At 43.4% G+C, this 20,342-nt stretch overlaps 1 protein-coding gene across 1 annotated transcript; it reads right to left on the bottom strand.

Moving 5' to 3' along the window:
- Window positions 1-670: 670 nt before the first annotated feature.
- Window positions 671-20,329, bottom strand: cenpx (centromere protein X). Its single transcript, XM_059948371.1, has 5 exons — window positions 19,907-20,329; window positions 15,031-15,082; window positions 13,712-13,765; window positions 6,930-7,018; window positions 671-1,210 (listed from the first exon to the last, which is right to left on the bottom strand). Exons 1-5 carry the CDS (start codon window positions 19,928-19,930, stop codon window positions 1,196-1,198), a joined length of 234 nt encoding a protein of 77 aa, XP_059804354.1. The 5' UTR covers window positions 19,931-20,329; the 3' UTR covers window positions 671-1,195.
- Window positions 20,330-20,342: the final 13 nt, after the last annotated feature.

Genomic DNA, 20,342 nt, shown 5'->3' with positions numbered 1-20,342 from the left:
CCCCACACACACACACACCAGTGCTGCAGCCTGTCAGAAAACAGTGGAATTTATGAAAAGTTGTACATAAAGACAGACAAGACTATGCAGAAGAAAAACTGTAAATAAAAGTAATGCTGAGAACATGAGTTGTAAAGAGTTCTTGAAAGCGAGTCTGTAGGTTGAAGTTATCCACTCCAGTTCAGAACACCAATATTAAAGCTTCTCATTCATTAGCTCCAAAGTTCCCTGAATTTCTGCAAGTTATTCCAGGCCCTCAAAGTAAAACCCATAATTAATGTCTTCCATCCCTCTATTTCCATTATTTTGTTCATTTTGTTACTTTATCTTCACCGTGCTTTTAACACATGCAAAACCTCTCAATTCTTTTAACTCCCCAGGCAAAAAGTTCTCCAAGTCTGTTTATCGAACAATGCGAGGATTTAGATGGAAAGTGTACCCCACTGCACAAAGTTCTTCCTATTTTTCATTTAATTAGGAAATACATTCAGAAAATGGTGATTTACTTAATGATCATTTGAAACCTCATGTATTAAAAAGGTCACAATCAGTGATAAAGTTCCTCAAACTCAAAACAGAGCCAAGTACAAATTACAACAATTAGCTTCTGCTTCTAATATATGTACATCATGTTCTGGTTATAAAAGGCACGCAATCAACAATACCGATATCCAGATTATTTACTTAGTCTTCTTTTCCAGCTTTAATGGTTTCATGTACTGTGAACCTTGAGTTCTCAAGTCTTTGAATGCTTAACACACTATGAATTAGCGTTTCTTGAATTTTGGCTGGTCTTCAAAGCTTTTTTTAACCCATTGACTTAAGACAGTACCTTTATTTAAAAGAAGTTGATCCACCTGGGAACGACAGTTTGAAACTCTATAGTTTAAAGACAAGAATATCCATTCTGTTCTGTTGTGGTACAATATTGCTCCTTCAAAATACACAAAAGGAAAATAGATTTGAGCAGATATATTTATGAATATATTAATGAATAAACACAACATAAGATATACATTAAATTTAACCCGGGAAGAACAATCATCTCAGTACTACAAGTGGCGATAGTAGTTTCTGTAGTTTGACAATCTTGTTTTGATGTAAAGGTTTGAGGTGGGCCAAAAGAGCCCCTGTTTCCAAGCTGTTTGTATTTCTGTGCTGTAGAATCAGCACCACCTGCTGGAAGCATCAGATCCTAGAAATCCAGCAGCTGAAAAGAAGAAAATGTTTTAAATTAATTTCTGTGAAAGTTGGACTCATTTTAATCATGGGGTGGACAATTTCAGTTCAACAGGGAAATTAATATAGAACACATTGTAATTCCTATACCACCACTGCAAGGTAGTCAAACTCTGACAAATTCCAGCTCATCAGATCAGTTCAACCCAAGTGTGAATAAACCTGTATCCAGACCTCACTGCGACCCTCAAGCCCAGTGTTTCGTGTTTTCTGGAGTATCACCATCCGGTATGGAGAGGTCACAGCGCAGGATCTGAAAAAGCTGCAGAGGACTGCAACCTCACCCAGCTCCATCATGGGTACAAACCCCCCCCAACATTGAAGACATCTTCAAAAGACGATGCCTCGAAAAGTACCCTCATCACCTACTATTACTACTCATAGGGAGGAGGCACAGGAGCCTGAAAACACACACTTAATGTCTTAGGAACAGCTTCTTCCCCATTGCTATCAGATTTCTGAATGGAGAATTAACCCATTCATGAACACTATTTTTGCACAGCTTTAATTTTTATCTATCTAGCTCTTATCTCTTTTTACTTTGTTGTTCCTCTCTGCACATTGGGTGGCAACTTTGCCATTTCCTTAGCATTTGTTTTTTTACGAGGACAAGTTGCTAGCTTGACACTCAACCAGCACGGATGGATTCGTAGCCAGGACCATTCGTCTCGCAATCAGATGCTGATACCACTATACCACCGGCCAGCACATATTTTATGTATTGTACTGTCATGCTGCTACAAAACAAATTTCACAGCATGTCAGTGATATTAAACCTGATTCTGATTCTAACCTTCCCCAGTGTGTTCCAATAATTTCCTTGAATTCTATCATCGCTGGCTTTGATACGACGTTCCTTCCAATTTTATTTTACAGCTGCATGGACCAACCATTGCTCTTAGCAGGAATTTATTTATTTATTTATACGGTCTGAAAACTGCACAGCACTATAATTGGTTAAATGTTAAGAAAATTCCAGCGACACAGCAACAATGGCTATGTGTGCGGCAGCATTTCAGTTATTGCGCAGCCGCGTATCATGTAGTTTAGAAGGAACAGTGATGATCAGGGTGAGGTTTTGTGCATGAAACAAAGTGGAGGAGCCCCAGCCAAATCTAACGTCGCTGTAGAAGGCACATAATAATCACGATGAGAGCTCTGGCGTTCACCTCCACGTTCCAGGAATCGCTAGCTTTCTGCAGCACCCTGTTTGAGGAGGGGTACAGGAGTGAGATAGATCAGCTGGCCAAGTGGTGTCACAACAACAACATTGCACTCAACGTCAGGAAGATCATGGAATTGACTGTAGACTTCAGGATGGGGAAAAATCAGCAGAATACATAGTGTGGTCCTCATCAAGGGATTGGCAGTGGAAATGGTGAGCAGTTTCAGATTCTTGGGAGTCAACATCTCAGAATACATTTCCTGGGCCCAACATACTGAATCAATTATGAAGAAGAAATATAACCACTGGCTTGTCATTAGGAGTTTGAGGAGATTTGGTTTGTCACCATTGACTAGCAAATTTATACAGCTGCACAGTGGAGAGCATTTTAACTGGTTGCATCACTGTCTGGTATGGGTGGGGGGCAATGCACAGGATCAGAAAAACAGGGTGTGGACACAGCCAACTCCATCATGGGCACTAGCCTCCCCACCATTCCTCAGGAAGGTGGGATCCATCTTAAAGGACCCTCATCTTCCAGGGGTCCAGAGAAGATCCTCGAGCATGATTCCAGGAATGAGAGGGTTACCGTACGAGGAACATCTGGCAGCTCTTGGGCTGTATTCCATGGAGTTAAGGAGAATGAAGGGGGATCCAATAGAAACATTATAAATGTTAAAAGGCCTGAACAGATTAGATATGACGAAGTTATTTCCCATGGTAGGGCAGCCACCAATACGATCTCACTATTTTACTCTCTGTTTGCACTATTTATTTATTATGTATTCTTATTATAATTTATAGTAATTTTTATGTATTACACTGTACTGCTGCCACAAAACAGTGGCCTCTGTATTAGTGACACCTGTACACCTACCCATCAATGCAAATATCTAATCTGCCAATTATATGAGAGAATGCATAAAAGGTTGCAGACATGGTCAAGAGGTTTAGTTGTCGTTCAGACCAGATGTCAGGATGGGGAAGAAATGAGATCCAAGTGACTTTGATCATGGAATGACTGTTGGTGCCAGACAGGGTGATTTGAGTATCACAAACTACTGACCTGCTGGGATTTTCATGCACAACAGTTTCTAAAGTTTACAGGGAATGGTGCAAAAACATCCAGTGAGCAGCAGTCCTGTGGGTGAAAACGCCTTGTTAATGAGAGAGGTCAGAGGGGAATGGCCGAGCTAGTTTAATCTGACAGGAACTCAAATAACCACACATACCAGTGGTGTGCAGGAGAGCATCTTTGAACACACAACATGCTGAACCTTGATGTTGATGGGCCACAGCAGCAGAAGACCTTGAACATACACTCAGTGACCACTTTATTAGGTGCAGGAGGTACATAAAAAGTGGCCAAGTGTATGTCAATGATAATAAACCTGAATCTGAAAATCCTCAGCGTGGCTCAAGGATCAAGCCTGCCAGCTGCTGGATGTGTTCTACTCAATTCCTGAATCTAAATGAGGGAAGAAACATCAGTTTACTCCGGTGTAGTTACCTACACTGGAGCAGCACCAGGCCAAGATTCATAACGATCACAGCATAAAGTATGGAGCAACTTGGAGGACAATGGTCCGTGTGCAGGTCGATCGGACTAGGCAGACACAGACTGGATGGGCCAATGTACTTCAGTGCCCTAGTGTTCTTTGACTCATACTCGACTAGCCAAAGTATTCTAATTCTGTCATGTCATATTGCTTAATCATCTAATCAATCTCTAAGTAGTGGCAGAATTTATTATTAAACACTCATGATAGATCTTGTGAAAGAAAATCTCAGCTTCTATACTCTTTAGTAAGTCTATGTGCTCTCTAATTATTCATTCACCAAACAAATTTTTCAACACACAGATAATGTGAAAACTTTAAGGTCCTCTCTGGGCTTTAAATAAGAATACTTCTTGCTAGCTGTAACCGTACAGTCTCAGGTTTATATTATCATACCTTTTCCATTGTTCTGATTTACTTATAGTAACCAATAACCATTCCCTTGTCAAAGTCACTTAGATTACATGTCTTCCCATTCTGATGTCCCAACTGAACCTCTTGACCATGTCTGCATGCTTTTATACATGAGGTTGCTGCTACATGATTGGCTGATTAGATATTTGCATTAATGAGCAGGCGTATGGCTGTACCTAATGAAGTGGCCATTGAGAGTATGTTGTACTAGTTGTTGTTCTTGTGCCTTGTGGCACATCAGGCAGCAACATTGCTGTTTGCTTAGCAATTTTGTCTGCTTTTTTTAAAATAAAAGAGGCCAGATTACTAGCTCGACACGATGGAAAGCACGCAAGGAGCCGGCCAGATTCAAACCCAGGACCACTTGCCTCGAAATCTGGAGCGCATGCCACTACGCCACCGGCCGGTCAATTATTATACAAAACAATCAGGAAAAATCAACAAGCTCTGCAATTCCAGAAAATATGCTGAAATTTGAAAATTATATGCAACAATATGAACATTTAAATTATGAATCAAACTTTCCAGAATGATATCTTTTCTCCAAAGCTGGTTCTTCAATCTTAATCTTACTTTTCAAAGATTAAATACTATCTGTCAGAAGTCCATTGAAATATGCAGTGAAACACTTTGTTTGCGTCAAATCAGCAAGGATTGTGCTGGGAAGTGTCACCATATTTCTGGCGCCAACGTAGCCATGCCCACGACTCACCAATCCTAACCTGTAGGTCTTTGGAATGTGGAAGGAAACCGGAGCCCCTGGAGGAAATCCATGCAATCATGGGGAAAACGTACAGACAGCGGATGGAATCAAACCCCAAACTGACGGCTGGTGCTGTAAAGCATTACACAAACCACTACGCTACCATAGCATCCTTTATTGTTATTACACCTGCAACTATCTGAGGCCCATATTTCTGTGCACTGAACCTTGTCCCGTTCCTGAGCAGATATGCTCTGGGCCTGCAGATGGTTCCTCTTAAGGCTGTTTATTCATTTTCATGAGAGGCATCTTCGCACATTTCCCAACAAACAAACGGCACCGAAGTTCCCTCTATCATTTCATTAGCAGGTCACTGAAACTCAGTATGAAGCCATTACTCGCTCCTTTCGACTATTTCCAATCACTGCAGCATAGTGGTTACCATAACGCAATTACAGTTTGGGGCGTCAGAGTTCAAAGTTGAATCCCAGCACCATATGCAAGGAGTTTGTACGTCCTCCCCGTGACCGCGTGGGTTTTCTCCAGGTGCTCCAGTTTCCTCCCACGGTCCCAAGACGCACTGGTTAATTGATCATTTTAAATTGTCCTGTGATTAGGCTAGGGTTAAATAGGTGGGTTGCTGGGCGGTGCTTTTCCAGGGGGTATAACAGAGAGTGAGTAGGTAGGTAGGTACATAGTTGGGTGGGTGGGCAGATAGAGCATATATTGACCATGACATTTCAATCTGCAGCTTACTGACAAAGGACAATTGATGGGAAATACAGGAAATTAAACACTAGGATACGGTCACAAGGGAATGATTTTGTCAAACCTTCAATTGCGACACTTTGCTTCCCATTAGCTGTGTGTGAATAAATGGATCGTGTTAGGATTAAACTCTGATTTACAGTGGTAGACCATCTGCCAAAGAAATATTCAGTGATTTGTATTTTCCTTGTGCATTTTGCCAAACTGAATGTAAAAAGGAACCTTCTTATTTAACCCCGTGGCTGTATCTTATTGATTATCTTACACGTGCTTGTATGTACAATGTGTGCTGTGTGTGACTGTTGGTACGATGTTTTGCACCTTAACCCCACAGTAGCATGGTCTTGTTTGGCTGTATTCATGGGTATTCATGTATGGTTGAATGACAATTAAACTTGAATTGAAGAACAAAGAACCTGTGAAACGTTAACACATTTTATCAGATAAGCAATTTTGCTGTTTTAAAAAGAAAGCCACAGATACTGAATTGCAAGTTTCTCTTCTGAAAGCTATTTCAGTTATAAAGTTTGATTCCCCTCTTTCTTCAATGTAGAATGAAGAATGTGCTCCTTTTACTCAAAGGGAAACTGCTAATTGTGTTTACATGGGAGATAAACATAGCCCCATTCACAATGGACAAATCTGACTATTCAGTAAGCAGCGTGACATGGGCTAAAGATTAAGTGGTAAAATGGTATACAGAGATAGTTCCATTCTCTGTCCATTACACTCATCCGTCGGTATCGAGAGACCATGGAGACCATCTGCGCATGGAGTTTCCAGGACGCAGGCCTGGGCAGGGTTGTGTGGGAGACCGGCAGTTGCCCAAGCTGCAGGCCTTCCCCTCTCCACGCCACCAAGGGAAGGGCACTAGGACCCATGCAGCTTGGCACCGGTGACGTCACAGAGCAATGTGTTGTTAGCTGCCTCAGCTGAGGCTCGAACCAGTGACCTTCAGGTTACTAGTCTGATGCCTTGCCCACGCGCCAACACACTCAAGTTATCATTTAAATAATGACAGTACTTCAAGCTTTCTGTGCAGCATAGAGTCTGCAAGCTTTAGTGCATATCATTTACGTACCAGCTGGGGCAAAACCTTCTCAAAATGGTCAATCTCTGCTGCCTTAGAGTTTTCAGAGGAAGCCTGCCTGGCCGTTCGAGCTGCCGCTTCTGGATACAATGCAAACAGGGAAAAGATTTTTTTAATTAAAAATAACTGCAGCATACACACTGAACTTACACAGATACTGAACCAAAAACTCCCTCAATTCTGGTGACGATAAGACATTAGTAATGATTTCTGAGGAAACTCGGATCTGTAAACTACAACAAACACTACACTTTTAAGACTATATCACAAGGCTGATCATCGAAGAGAAACCAAAAAAAAGTTATTTTAAACAGTCACGGAGGGAATATTATGATAATATCTGCACCTTAGTGAAAGGCGAAAAAATGGATTAAAAAGAAGAGCGGTGCAAAGAAATTTCAGGCCAAGACCTAAACTAGTGAACAGTGACCGAAATGAGGTGAGGGTAAACTAGATCTGGAAGACACACAGGACTGTGGGCAGAAGAGCCCATTCCTGTACTGAACTGTACTGCATGTTCTGTATTCTACAATGGTTTCACAAGGCTGTAGATACAGACAATGAATACGGCAAATGAGATCTTAAATATTGTAGATTCTACGACCTTCAGACTCACTTTCAAGGACTCGTTACAACTCGTTCTCAGTATTACTTTTATTCGCACACTTTGTCTTCTTTTGCACACTGGTTGTTTTAGTTTCTCGTAAAATTCTATTGTATTTATTTTCCCTGTAAATGCCTGCAAGAAAATTATACCTACTTTGATAATACATTTACTTCAAATTTTGAAATATAAGTATGAGAATTATGAAAAAAATGCACTACTGAATGATGACCAACATGGAAATTGGAGTTCGGATCATCATTTTTAAGGCTTATGAGAGAAAGGATGGGGTACAGTGTTGGAAGAATTAAGATGAAATATAAGCTTAACTGAAGTATAACTGTTTCAATGTCTAGCACCAGAGGAAATGCATTTCAGATGAGAGGGGTTCATTTCAAAGTAGATTTTTTTTTAAACACACAGAGTGTTGAGTGCCTGGAATGCGCTGCCTGGAGTGGTGGTAAAGGCAGAAACTTTAGGGAACTTTAAGAGATATTTAGATAGGCAAATGAATGCGAGAAAAATGGAAAGATATGGACATTTTAGGGCATAAGAGATTAGCTTCGTTGGCCATTTGACGACTCATTTATTTGGCTTAGCTCAACTCTGTGGGCCGAAGGGCCTGTTCCTGTACTGTACTGTTCTATGTTCTCTAAAAGCTTTGAAGGAAAATTAACATGTGCAGTGTCAAGCAGGGAGAGTGGGAGTGATATTAAATGTGGAGTAGTGAAGATCAAGATAAAGGGGATATGGAAGACATCAAGATTAAATATTAAGCTTTCTGATTCAACTTTGACCAGGGAGGAAATTAAATGAAGGGAGTTGCTGGTAACAGTCAAAGATTAAAGGTTTTTTTTTATAAATGTTGAACTGGAAGAAAACTTCACTCCTCTTGGACTGATTTGCCATCACCCAGGGATGTAAGGCTAAAGTGACAAAGGCCTTTAGAGAGGTGACTAGGGTGACACAAAGGAAGAGTGGGTTGCAACCAGGGGCCTCTTGTTGTGTGTTTGGGTGATAATGACATTTTCAGACAGGACGCATTCATTGTGTTACAGAGAAACAGGTTTCGAGCAGAAGATCCCAGCAGCAATTAAGTTTAGCTTAGATTAAAATAATAACTAGTTCCATTTCTACCCATGTTGCCTATGTGAAAAGTATTCAAAGGAGAACTAGAATGGGGAATGGAAAAGGGGTTGGGGAGGTGGAGTGAGGGGAAGAAGAACTTAAGAGAAGTCGATGTTCATGCCATCGGGTTGGAGACTACCCAGACAGAATGGGGTGTTGTTTGGCCTCATCATTGCCGTGGAGGAGGCCATGGGCAGACATGTCAGGACCGGAATGAGAAGTCATCAGGAGATTCGCAGAGAACCTTCACTTGTGCTCCTTCCCTTGTCACCTTCTCATCTGGGCTTCTGCCCCCTTCCTTTCCAGTCCTGATGAAGGGTTTTGGCCCGAGACGCCGACTGCATATTCCCCTCCAGAGATGCTGCCTGACCTGCTGAGCTCCTCCAGCATTCTTTGTGTTTAGCTGACTTTGTTTAGAATAATGAGTGTTTTGGGTCCCAGAGGGCTTCAAGCACACTCGGGGAAATTAGGGCTCAGACAGTCAGACACTGAATCACCCAGATTTCTGCTTTACTGACTGGTGGATTATCAGAACTTTACTGGAAATAAACATCAAGCAGAGAGTTGTTATTATCAATGTCAGCGTGGAACTACCAGAATGCAGGAACATTCCTGTGGTTCACTGGGAAGGCAGCCTTGCATTGTTTTATGCTCTGAGTTTGTATCTGTCCGAGCATGCTATTCATTAAATAAGGACGGACAACACATCAGAAAGCAAGATATACATGTCAGAAAAGGGATATACACACAGAAAAAGCAACTCAGCAGGTCAAGCAACATCTTTGGAGAGAGAAACTAAACTTCCATTTCAATAACTGATCTTTCACCAGAATGGCAAAGGTTATAAGGATTTTTAGAAAATTCTCAAATTACAAAGAGACTGAAGGAAGGAATAACAGGCATCAACTGAAAGACAGGACAAGCCAGTGAATAACAGAAGGCCACTTTTACCCTAATTCTCATCTCATGGACAAACAAGTAAAGTTGATATTGGTGTAATCGCAGCAGAAGCTTCCCCCCTTGAAGCCACTGTCTCGTGGGCTAGGGATAACACCTAAGGCTGGTTTCAGTCCACAATTGGTGTCACCCATCACCTTGTGTTTCTCCGTCCCCTCCTGCTACCTTCTAATGCTGACTCCTCATCTTTCTTTCTCCTGTCCTGATGAAGGGTCTTGACCCGAAACATCAACTGTTTACTCTCTTCCATCAAAGCTGCCTGGCCTGCTCAGTTCCTCCGGCATTTTGTGTGTGTTGCTTAGATTTCCAGCATCTGCTGATTTTCTCTTGTTTGTACTTTTTAAAATGCACGTTGAATGGTTCTACTTGCCTGTACAAAATATTGTTTAAACCACACATGGCAGCTAAAGAAAGGTTGTGATTCAGCTAGAGAGAGGGCAGAAAAGATCCATAAGTATACTGCTGGGACTAGTAAAGTTGAGTTATATGGAACTTCCTGGAGGAACTCAGCAGGTCAGGCAGCAACTATGGAGCAGTCAGCCTTTTAGACCAGTAATCAGGATTGGAAAGGAAGTGAGCAGAAGCCAGAATAAGAAGGTGGAAATATTGGATAAGCTAGGATGTTTTCTCTGGAATGAAAGAGGCTGAGGGGTGTCCTTAGAGTGATTTATAAAATTATGAAGGATATAGATGGTGACAGTCACAGTAGGGGAACCCTAAGGTGAGAACGGAAAGACTTAAAGGGGACCTGAGTAACAGGGTTTTCCACACAGTGTTGGGTAAGCTGCTAGGGAAGGTGATTGAGGCAAGTACAGTTACAACATTTTTTAAATATTTGGGATATGGGACAAATGCAGGCAAATGGGATTAAAACATAGAACAGTACAGTATAGTATGGGCTTTTCAGCCCCCGATGTTGTGCATACTCCACGATCTATCTAACCCTTCCCTCCCACACAGCCTAAACTTGCATGTGTCCGTCTTGAGGGGCTTTTAAACACCCTTATTGTATGAGCCTCTACCACCACCCTGGTAGTCTGTTCCAGGCACCCACCACTTCCTGTGCAAAAACCCTACCGTTGACATCTCCCCTAAACTATCCCCCACTCACCGTAAACGGATATCCTACAGCATTGCCCACTGCCACCATGAGAACACGGTGCTGTTGTGAATCCTATCTCCACCTCCATGACTATCAAGTTGCTTCTCATGTTTTGTCATTCCAAAGTGAAAAGCCAGAATGAGTTGGACCGAAGGGTCAATATCTCTACTTCAGAGCTCTGTGAAGCTATGACGCTTTATATTGGCATATATTTTTGGTTAAATCATTCCATTCAGTCAAACCAAATTACTTTAGGTGATAATATCTCCTTCTCGCTGATGAACAACACTGGCGCACCTCAGGGGTGTGTGCTTAGCCCACTGCTCTACTCTCTCTATACCCATGACTGTGTGGCCAGGCAGAGCTCAAATACCATCTATAAATTTGCTGATGATACAACCGTTGCTGATAGAATCTCAGGTGATGACGAGAGGGCGTACAGGAGTGAGATATGCCAACTAGTGGAATGGTGTCGCAGCAACAACCTGGCACTCAACGTCAGTAAGACGAAAGAGCTGATTGTGGACTTCAGCAAGGGTAAGACGAAGGAACACATGCCAATCCTCATAGAGGGATCAGAAGTGAAGAGAGTGAGCAGTTTCAAGTTCCTGGGTGTCAAGATCTCTGAGGATCTAACCTGGTCCCAACACATCAATGCAGCTATAAAGAAGGCAAGACGACAGCTATATTTCATTATGAACACAAAGTACACTGCAGATGCTGGGGTCAAAGCAACACGTACAACAAGCTGGAGGAACTCAGCAGCTCGGGCAGCATCCGTGAAAATGAGCAGTCAACGTTTCGGGCCGAGACCCTTCATCAGGACTGAAGGGGGAGGGGCAGGGGCAGGGGCCCTATAAAGAAGTTGGGGGGAGGGTGGGAAGGAGAAGGCTGGTGGGTGTCAGGTTAAAAACCAATCAGAGGAAAGATCAAGGGGTGGGGGAGGGGAAGCAGGGAGGGAATAGGCAGGAAAGGTGAAGAAGAAGGAACGCAAGGTGAAAGCACTGTGTAGTAGAAGAAGGCAGAATCATGAGAGAGGTGATAAGCAGCTGGAGGAGGAGGCAGAGTGAAACTGGGATGGGGTAAGGGAGAGGGAGGGAATTACCAGAAGATGGAGAATTCAATGTTCATGCCAAGGGGCTGGAGACTACCGAGACCGTATATGAGGTGTTGCTCCTCCGTCTCCGCCACATCTGCTCCCAGGATGAGGCTTTCCGCTCAAGGACATCGCAAATGTCCTCCTTTTTTAAGGATTGTGGTTTCCCTTCTGCCGTCATCAATGATGCCCTCACCCACATCTCCTCCATTTCTCACACTTTGGCCCTCACCCCACCCTCCCGTCACCACAAATGGGAACCGATTTCCCCTTGTCCTTGCTTACCACCCCACCAGTCTCCGGATCCAGCATATTATCCTCCGCAACTCCACCACTCTCAACAGGACCCCACCACTGAGCACATCTTTCCCTCTCTACCCCTCTCTGCTTTCCACAGGGATCGTTCCCTCCGCGACTCCCTGGTCCACACATACCCCCCCCCCCCCCCACAGATCTCCCACCTGGCACTTATCCCTGCAAGTGTAATTGCTACACCTGTCCCTACACCTCCTCTCTTACCACCATTCAGGGTGCCAAACAGTCCTTCCAGGTGAGGAAACACTTCACTTGTGAGTCTGTTGGGGTAATCTATTGCATCCAGTGCGGCCTCCTCTACATCGGCGAGACCCAACGCAGATTGGGGGACCGCTTCGTCGAGCACCTCCGCTCCGTCTGCCATAATAGACAGGATCTCCCGGTTGCCACTCACTTCAACTCTCCCTCTCATTCCCATTCGGATACGTCCATAATACATGGCCTCCTCTACTGCCATGATGAGGCCAAATTCAGGTTGGAGGAGCAACACCTCATATACCGTCTGGGTAGTCTCCAGCCCCTTGGCATGAACATTGAATTCTCCAACTTCCAGTAATTCCCTCCCTCTCCCTTCTACCACCCCCCTTCACTCTGCCTCCTCCTCCAACTGCCTCTCTCATGATTCTGCCTTCTTCTACCACACATAGTGCTTTCCTCCTACATCCCTCCTTCACCTCTCCTGCCTGTCCCCTCCCTGCTTCCCCTCCCCCAACCCTTGATCTTCCTTCTGGTTTTTTAACCTGACACCCATCAGCCGCCTCCTTCCCACCCTCCCCCCACCTTCTTTATAGGGCCCCTGCCCCTCCCTCTTCAGTCCTGACGAAGGGTCTCGGGCCGAAACGTTGACTGCTCGTTTCCACAGATGCTGCCCAACCTGCTGAGTTCTTCCAGCTTGTTGTACATATTTCATTATGAAGTTGAAGAGATTTGGTTTGTCAACTAAAACACTCGGAAACTTATACAGATGTACTGTGGAGAGCATTCTGACAGGCTACATCACTGTCTGGTATGGGGGTGGCTACTGCACAGGACCAAATGAAGCGACAGAAAGTTGTAAAATTAGTCGGCTCCATCTTGGATACCAGCCTCCATCATACCCAAGACATCTTCAAGGAATGGTGTGTCAGAAAGGTGATGTCCATCATTAACAACCCTCCCCCACCACCCTGCCTCCATCAACCAGGGCATATCCTCTTTTCATTGTTATTGTCAGGAAGGAAGAACAGAATTTGAAGGCACACACTCAGCGATTCAGGAACAGCTGCTTCTTCTCTGCCATATAATTCCTAAATGGACATTGAACCCTTGAACACCACCCGACTTTTTAAAAAATATATAATATTACTGTTTTTGCACCATTTTAGATCTATTTTATATATATTTACTGTAATTGATTTTTTGTCCACATTATCACATATTGCACTGCTATTATGACATATTGTTAACTGCTGCTAAGTTAACAACTTTAATGATAATAAACCCGATTCTGATCATGTAATTGCATCCTGAGCTGGAAAATTCTATGAAGTATAACAGTTCTCTGTACACAATTACTTACTGTGCAAACTTACCAAGAACAAATAGCTTTATCATTTCACACATAATGATGACAGCATCACCACTGACTGCAAATAAACAGACAATGTTAGATTAAGTAGTTAAGGACTTTAAAAAATCTTATTCCATGACAGGGAGAGGAATCCATCTCTGATAACAGCATATATTCATAAACACAAGAAATCCAGAATACCACACACAATAAACACACCCACACCGCCTGTAAGGAGTTTTTAATGTTCTCCCCGTGACTGCATGGGTTTCCTCCGGGTGCCTCAGTTTTCACCCACAGTCCAAAGACGTACCGGTTGGTAGGTTAACTGGTCATTGTAAATTGTCCTGTGATTAGGCTCGGGTTAAATCGGGTGATTGCTGGGTAGCATGACTCAGAAGGGCCTACTTCACACTGAGCCTCAGTAAATAAATGATGTTGCCTGATCTGCTGAGTTTCTCCAGAATTTTGGGTCATATATTCCCCAGTCAGTTCAGACTGGCAACATCTCCTCAACAATCCCCATCAGCACAGGTGCATCACAAGGCTGTGTGCTTTGTTCCCTGTTCTACTCGCTCTGCGTGGCTAAGCACAGCTCCAATGCCATATTCAAGTTTGCTGATGACTCCACTGTCCCATTGGCCGAGTCGAAGGTGGTGACAAATCAGCATGTAGGAGGGAGACTGAAAATCTGGTTGAGGGGTGCCACAACAACTCAATGTCAGCAAGACCAAGGAGCTGATTATTGACTCCAGGAGGAGGAAACCAGAGGTCCTCATCAGAATTAGAGAGGGCCATCAACTTTAAATTCCTTGTTGTTATCATTTCAGAGGATCTGTCCTGGGCCCAAAACTTAAGTGCCATTATGAAGAAAGCACAGCAACGCCTCTACTTCCCTAGGGGTTTGTGATGATCCAGCATGACATCTAAAACTGTGACAGACTTGTATAGACAGGTAGTAGAGAGTACATTGACTGGCTGCATCACAGCCTGGTATGAAAACACCAAAACCCTTGAACATAAAACCCTAAAAAATGTAGTGCATACAGCCCAGTCCATTTCTGTTAGAGCCCTCCCCACCACTGTCTGGCGAGGTTGGGTCTTTGACTGTACCGCCTGTTTTTTTGCTGAGGCAGTGGGAAAAGGAAGAGGTTTTCTTTGGCAAAGTGGTCTTCAAGCTTTGTGCTACAATGCCACAAAACATCGCACAAAATGGATTTTAGCATTTTAACCACAATGTTATTTCTTAAATGTGTGCATATAAACTTAGCATTTACAGTTATATAACACTCCTATAAAAGCTATTCTACATATTCCATATTAAATCAAATAAGACCTTACCTTTTGTTTTCTGGTCTGTAAAATAGAAGTACAACAACTTACTGATCAATTCCTGGAATAAAGGGTGACAGAGAGAACAGAGTGGAGTTAAGTTACAAACTATACAACTATTATTTTCAAACATTGATTTTTTGCATGAATTCAATTTGAAATGCAGTTGGTAGATATAAAGTAGTATCTTATTTGGGTGACACACATATACAAGCCTTTGGAGTCACTGGAGAGAGAGGCTGCCTGATAACCCACCCAAGATGACTGTTAATGACTGGTCTCTGAGTTGTATTCATGCAATGGAGAGGTCATTGCATTCATGCCTGTGCAGACATATATCAATTAATTGGGTGTCCTGATCTGCAATTTACTGTTCTGAGCTGCATTTTGAATTTGTCATGGTTTCTTGAAATAACCAGGAGATTCTTCAAGAAGTTTAAGCCTTTATTTGCAAACAAAAGCTGAGACAATTAATGAACGTGTCACTAATTGCCCACCGAGTCCTAGTTCACAGTATTCTTTATAGTACTTTCTTAACTCAATTACATGAGCATATCCTCTTATCACCAGTACATTAGCTTCTCGATTCACCACCAGTATTTTTTTCAGTAGCTTATACTTGTTCTAGTCTACTCCTTGGAACACGTGTCCCCCTTCCTGGCTTTGACTGGTTTTCATACCATCACACCACTCCAGGATCCCGTCTACCACCGTTATCTCTACATGCTTACTTTCACTGTTAGCTACATTCTTAAGGCACTGATGCGTTCAATAGTACAGAGGCAATACAGAGATTACATTCTGGCCAATAAATTGGATACATAGCAAATAGCAAACACAAGGCTGGCCACATAGTTCTGGCCACACAGCAAACGATGCAACTTTATTCTCCAATAAATTCAGTCCACAATCCATATTCAGGTTGAAGATTGATTGCTGCAGTTCATATTTGCCATATACCCAACTCCAGAATACACCTTAACAGTAACAGAGTGGAATTAAGTCATTAACTGCACAACATTACTTTCAAAAATTATTCTTTTGGATGGGAATTCAATCTGAAGTTTGCATCTTTTCATATTTCAGGAAAGAATAGACAACAACATTGATCAACAACATAGAGATGCAAAGTAATCAAATCAAATTGGAACATTCCTAGTTTAACATAACATTTCAAAATGTTGAATCCCTTAAAAAAATTATACATTCTGCTGTAAGGCATGAAACAATGAAATAAATGGAGCCAACTAGAATTCCTAATGAAGAACAGAAGAGGTTCTGCAGATGCTTGAGATCTATAGTAACTGAACTGCTATGCTGGAGGAACTCAGCAGGTCAGGAGCATCTATGGAGAGGAATAAAGAACTGATGTTTCAGGCCAAGACCTGCCACCACACCATTAAGGTCATAAGACATGGAAAAGAATTAGGCCATTCAGCCCACTGGGTCTGCTCTGACATTTCATCATGGCTGATCCATTTCCCTCTTAACCCCATTCTCCTGCCTTCCCCCTGTAACTTTTCATGCCCTGACTAATCAAAAACCAATCTACTTCCACCTTAAATACACCCAGTGACTTGGCCTCACCAGCCATTGTGGCAACAAATTCCACAGATTCACTTCCCTCTGGCTAAAGAAATTCCTCCTCATCTCCATGCAAAATGGACATCCCTCTACTCTGAAGCTGTGCCCTCTGGTCCTACACTCCCCCACCAAAGGAAAGATCCTCTCCACATCTACTCTATCCAGGCCATGCGATGGACTTCCCACCTCATTCTTGTAAACTCCTGTGAGTAAGAGCCCACAGCCACCAATCGCTCTACATATGATAAAGTTTTTATTCCCATAATCATTTTCATGAACTTCCTCTCAGTCCTTTCTAATGACAGCACATCCTATCTTAAATAAGGGACATTAAACTGCTCACAATAATCCAAAGGAAGCCTCACCTGCGCTTTATAAGGTATACATCCTTGCTTTTATATGCTAGTCCTCTATATAAAAAAAAGAATGCTAGCATTGCATTTGCCTTCCTCATCACCGACTCAATGTGCAAATTAACCTTTAGGGAATCCTGCGCAAGGACTCCCAAGTCCCTTTGCACTTTGGATGATATCATCTAGACAGTCAGTAATTTCAGCTTTTCTATGTCTTCTACTTATTCTTTTTATCTCAATTTTGTTTTTGAAACGGTTGAAGCCTGTGACTTATGGTCTGTAGTTCAATCGGGTGAGCTAGCACTCTGCTGTCCTCCAGGGGAGAAATGCAAGCACGAGCTACCACGAGGAGAAGCTCAGAGATGTAGTTGATCACACTACCTTTCTCCCCAATTAAAGCATCAAGGTAGATGGAAACATTGAGGCAAATGCAGAGGAAAGCAAGTAATTCTCGCTGGGGCTGCCAGCTCGAGTCTCTGCTGTTGGAAGGTCACCAGGTCATGATGCTCTTGAGGAGGTTATCGAAATTCTGAGATTTCTGATTTGGACTGTAGTACGTATTGGCCTCTTTCAGTTCGATGGTTTTCTTGTGTTCTAACCCATTCTTTCATGTTCCGGATTGGCGGGCTGGCGACTTGGGTAATCTGTTAGCTTTTGTTTGAGGGAAGGGTTGGGGATGTTTGGGGTTTGCAAGTTTTTGTTTCTTTTTCTTTTCTTGCCGGGGGGTTGATGTCTCCCAACTGCTTAAAGTCTTCTATATTCTATGGCTATATGGAGAAGACAAATCTCAGAGTTGTGTTCTCCATACATATTCTGATAATATAATGAACCTTTGGGTTTTTGAATTTTCACCCCTTTTAGAAAATAGTCTGTGCTTTTATTCTTTCTACCAAAGTGCATGATCATTCACTTCCTAACAGTGTATTTCATTTGCCACTTCTTTGCCCATTCCCCTAATCTGTCTAAGTCTGAAGGGACTGAAAATAAAAATGGAAATACTAGAAATAGTCAGCAGGTCAGGCAGCATCAATAAAGGGAGCAACAGATGTTTCGTCAGTATGTTTCATCAGAATGGAGAGGTTCAAATTAAACTGTGGATAAGGAGCAAGAGCAAAGTAAACAAGATTAAAGATTAGCTTTATATGTTGCACGTACATCGAAATATGTAGCTTGTGTCAATGAGCTACATTCCTCAAGTATCAGCCCCTCTGTTGATGCTGTCTGATCTGCTGAGTTCCTCCAGTATGTTGCTCAGGATTTTCTCTGGCCAAAGTATGGAAATTCTAACAACCTCAAAGGATGTACAGACAGGCAAGACAGACAGACATACTTTATTGATCCCGAGGAAAATTGGGTTTTGTTACAGTCGCGCCAACCAAGAATAGTGTAGAAATATAGCAATATAAAACAATAAATAATTAAATAATAAGTAAATAATGCCAAGTGGAAATTAGGCCAGGACCAGCCTATTGACTCAGGGTGTCTGACACTCTGAGGGAGGAGTTGTAAAGTTTGATGGCCACAGGCAGGAATGACTTCCTATGTTGCTCAGTGCTGCATCTCGGTGGAATGAGTCTCTGGCTGAATGTACTCCTGTGCCTAACCAGTACATTATAGAGTGGATGGGAGACATCGTCCAAGATGGCATGCAACTTGGACAGCATCCTCTTTTCAGACACCACCGTCAGAGTCCAGTTCCACCCCCACAACATCACTGGCCTTACGCATGAGTTTGTTGATTCTGTTGGTGTCCGCTACCCTCAGCCTGCTGCTCCAGCACACAACATCACTGGCCTTACGAATGAGTTTGTTGATTCTGTTGGTGTCTGCTACCCTCAGCCTGCTGCTCCACCCCCACAACATCACTGGCCTTACGAATGAGTTTGTTGATTCTGTTGGTGTCCGCTACCCTCAGCCTGCTGCCCCAGCACACAACATCAAACACGATAGCACTGGCCACCACAGACTCGTAGAATATCCTCAGCATCATCCGGCTGATGTTAAAGGACCTCAGTCTCCCAGGAAATAGAGACGGCTCTGACCCTTCTTGTAGACAGCCTCAGTGTTCTTTGACCAGTCCAGTTTATTGTCCATTCGTATCCCCAGGTACTTGTAATCCTCCACCATGTCCACACTGACCCTTTGGATGGAAACAGGGGTCACCGGTGCCTTGGCCCTCCTCAGGTCAACCACCAGCTCCTTAGTCTTTTTCACATTAAGCTGCAGATGATTCTGCTCACACCATGTGACAAAGTTTCCCACCGTCGCCCTGTACTCAGTCTCATCTCCCTTGCTGATGCATCCAACTATGGCAGAGTCAGCAGGAAACTTATGAAGATGGCAAGACTCTGTGCAGTAGTTGAAGTCCGAGGTGTAGATGGTGAAGAGAAAGGGAGACAGGACAGTCCCCTGTGGAGCCCCAGTGCTGCTGACCACTCTGTCTGACACACAGTGTTGCAAGCGCACGTACTGTGGTCTGCCAGTCAGGTAATCAATAATCCACGACACCAGGGAAGCATCCACCTGCATCACTGTCAGCTTCTCACCCAGCAGAGCAGGGCGGATGGTGTTGAACACACTGGAGAAGTCAAAAAACATGACCCTCACAGTGCTCGCCGGCTTGTCCAGGTAATGGAATGTAATGGGCGTAATGGAAACAACTGCTTGATTTTCAAGCGTTAAAAAAAAAACATCCAGTCAGGCACCTCCTAGACATTTTACCCAATCCTTTCCCATCGCCTTTAGATATGCCCCCTACGAACCCGGGCTTTAATGCTCCGATTTACGAAGAGCTTCTCTTTCAGTAACTGCCTGATGCAGATTATGAACACGGCCTTAAGAATACTGTACAAGCTGCAGATGGTGAGTATTCATTTAAAATCAAATAGATTTAAAACCAACCGAAGGAGCAGCCATCACAATAAAAACATTGCCATCAGGGTACTTACTTTCTTGAACCTGGCGGATTCCATTCTTCGCGGCTCTCTCCCAAACCCGCCCCCAGAGCAGATTCCCTGACGCGATTCGTCCTATTCGTAAACGTCCAGGTTACAATTGGTTAGTTCCGCTGTCAGTCAGTCATGACCGCGCGCCTCGTCTGTTATGACGTCAAATTTGAAGCTTCCCGGTGACTCGTCGGCTTCACCAATCACTGCAGGGGGGAGGGGTTGCACCAGCAGCACGTACCCGTTGCTGATTGGCTGGTTCTACCATCAGTCAACCGCTCACTTCAGTTCTGACTCTGTCAGCAAGTGACGCGCGCTGTGGTTGGTTTTCATCATCCGTCATCCACCCCATTATTAACCGCGGAATATTGTACACGCCGACTGCGGCTTGCCTGATCCCTCTGTCCGCGGGGCCTTCGCCGTTCCCCCGCAACCTGCG

Source organism: Hypanus sabinus, chromosome 23 (genome assembly GCF_030144855.1).
Source record: "Hypanus sabinus isolate sHypSab1 chromosome 23, sHypSab1.hap1, whole genome shotgun sequence".
NCBI lineage: Eukaryota > Metazoa > Chordata > Chondrichthyes > Myliobatiformes > Dasyatidae > Hypanus > Hypanus sabinus.
This window is presented reverse-complemented; position numbering and strand designations above follow the sequence as displayed.

Bases quoted from the DNA above. Each gene is read 5' to 3' on its own strand.
- cenpx (XM_059948371.1), bottom strand. From the start codon at position 19,930: ATGGAATCCGCCAGGTTCAAGAAA. The intron at 15,083-19,906 runs GTAAGTACCCTG...CCTTTATTCCAG, and splicing joins AATCCGCCAGGTTCAAGAAA to GAATTGATCAGTAAGTTGTT. The intron at 7,019-13,711 runs GTAAGTTTGCAC...CATTGTATCCAG, and splicing joins GATAAAGCTATTTGTTCTTG to AAGCGGCAGCTCGAACGGCC.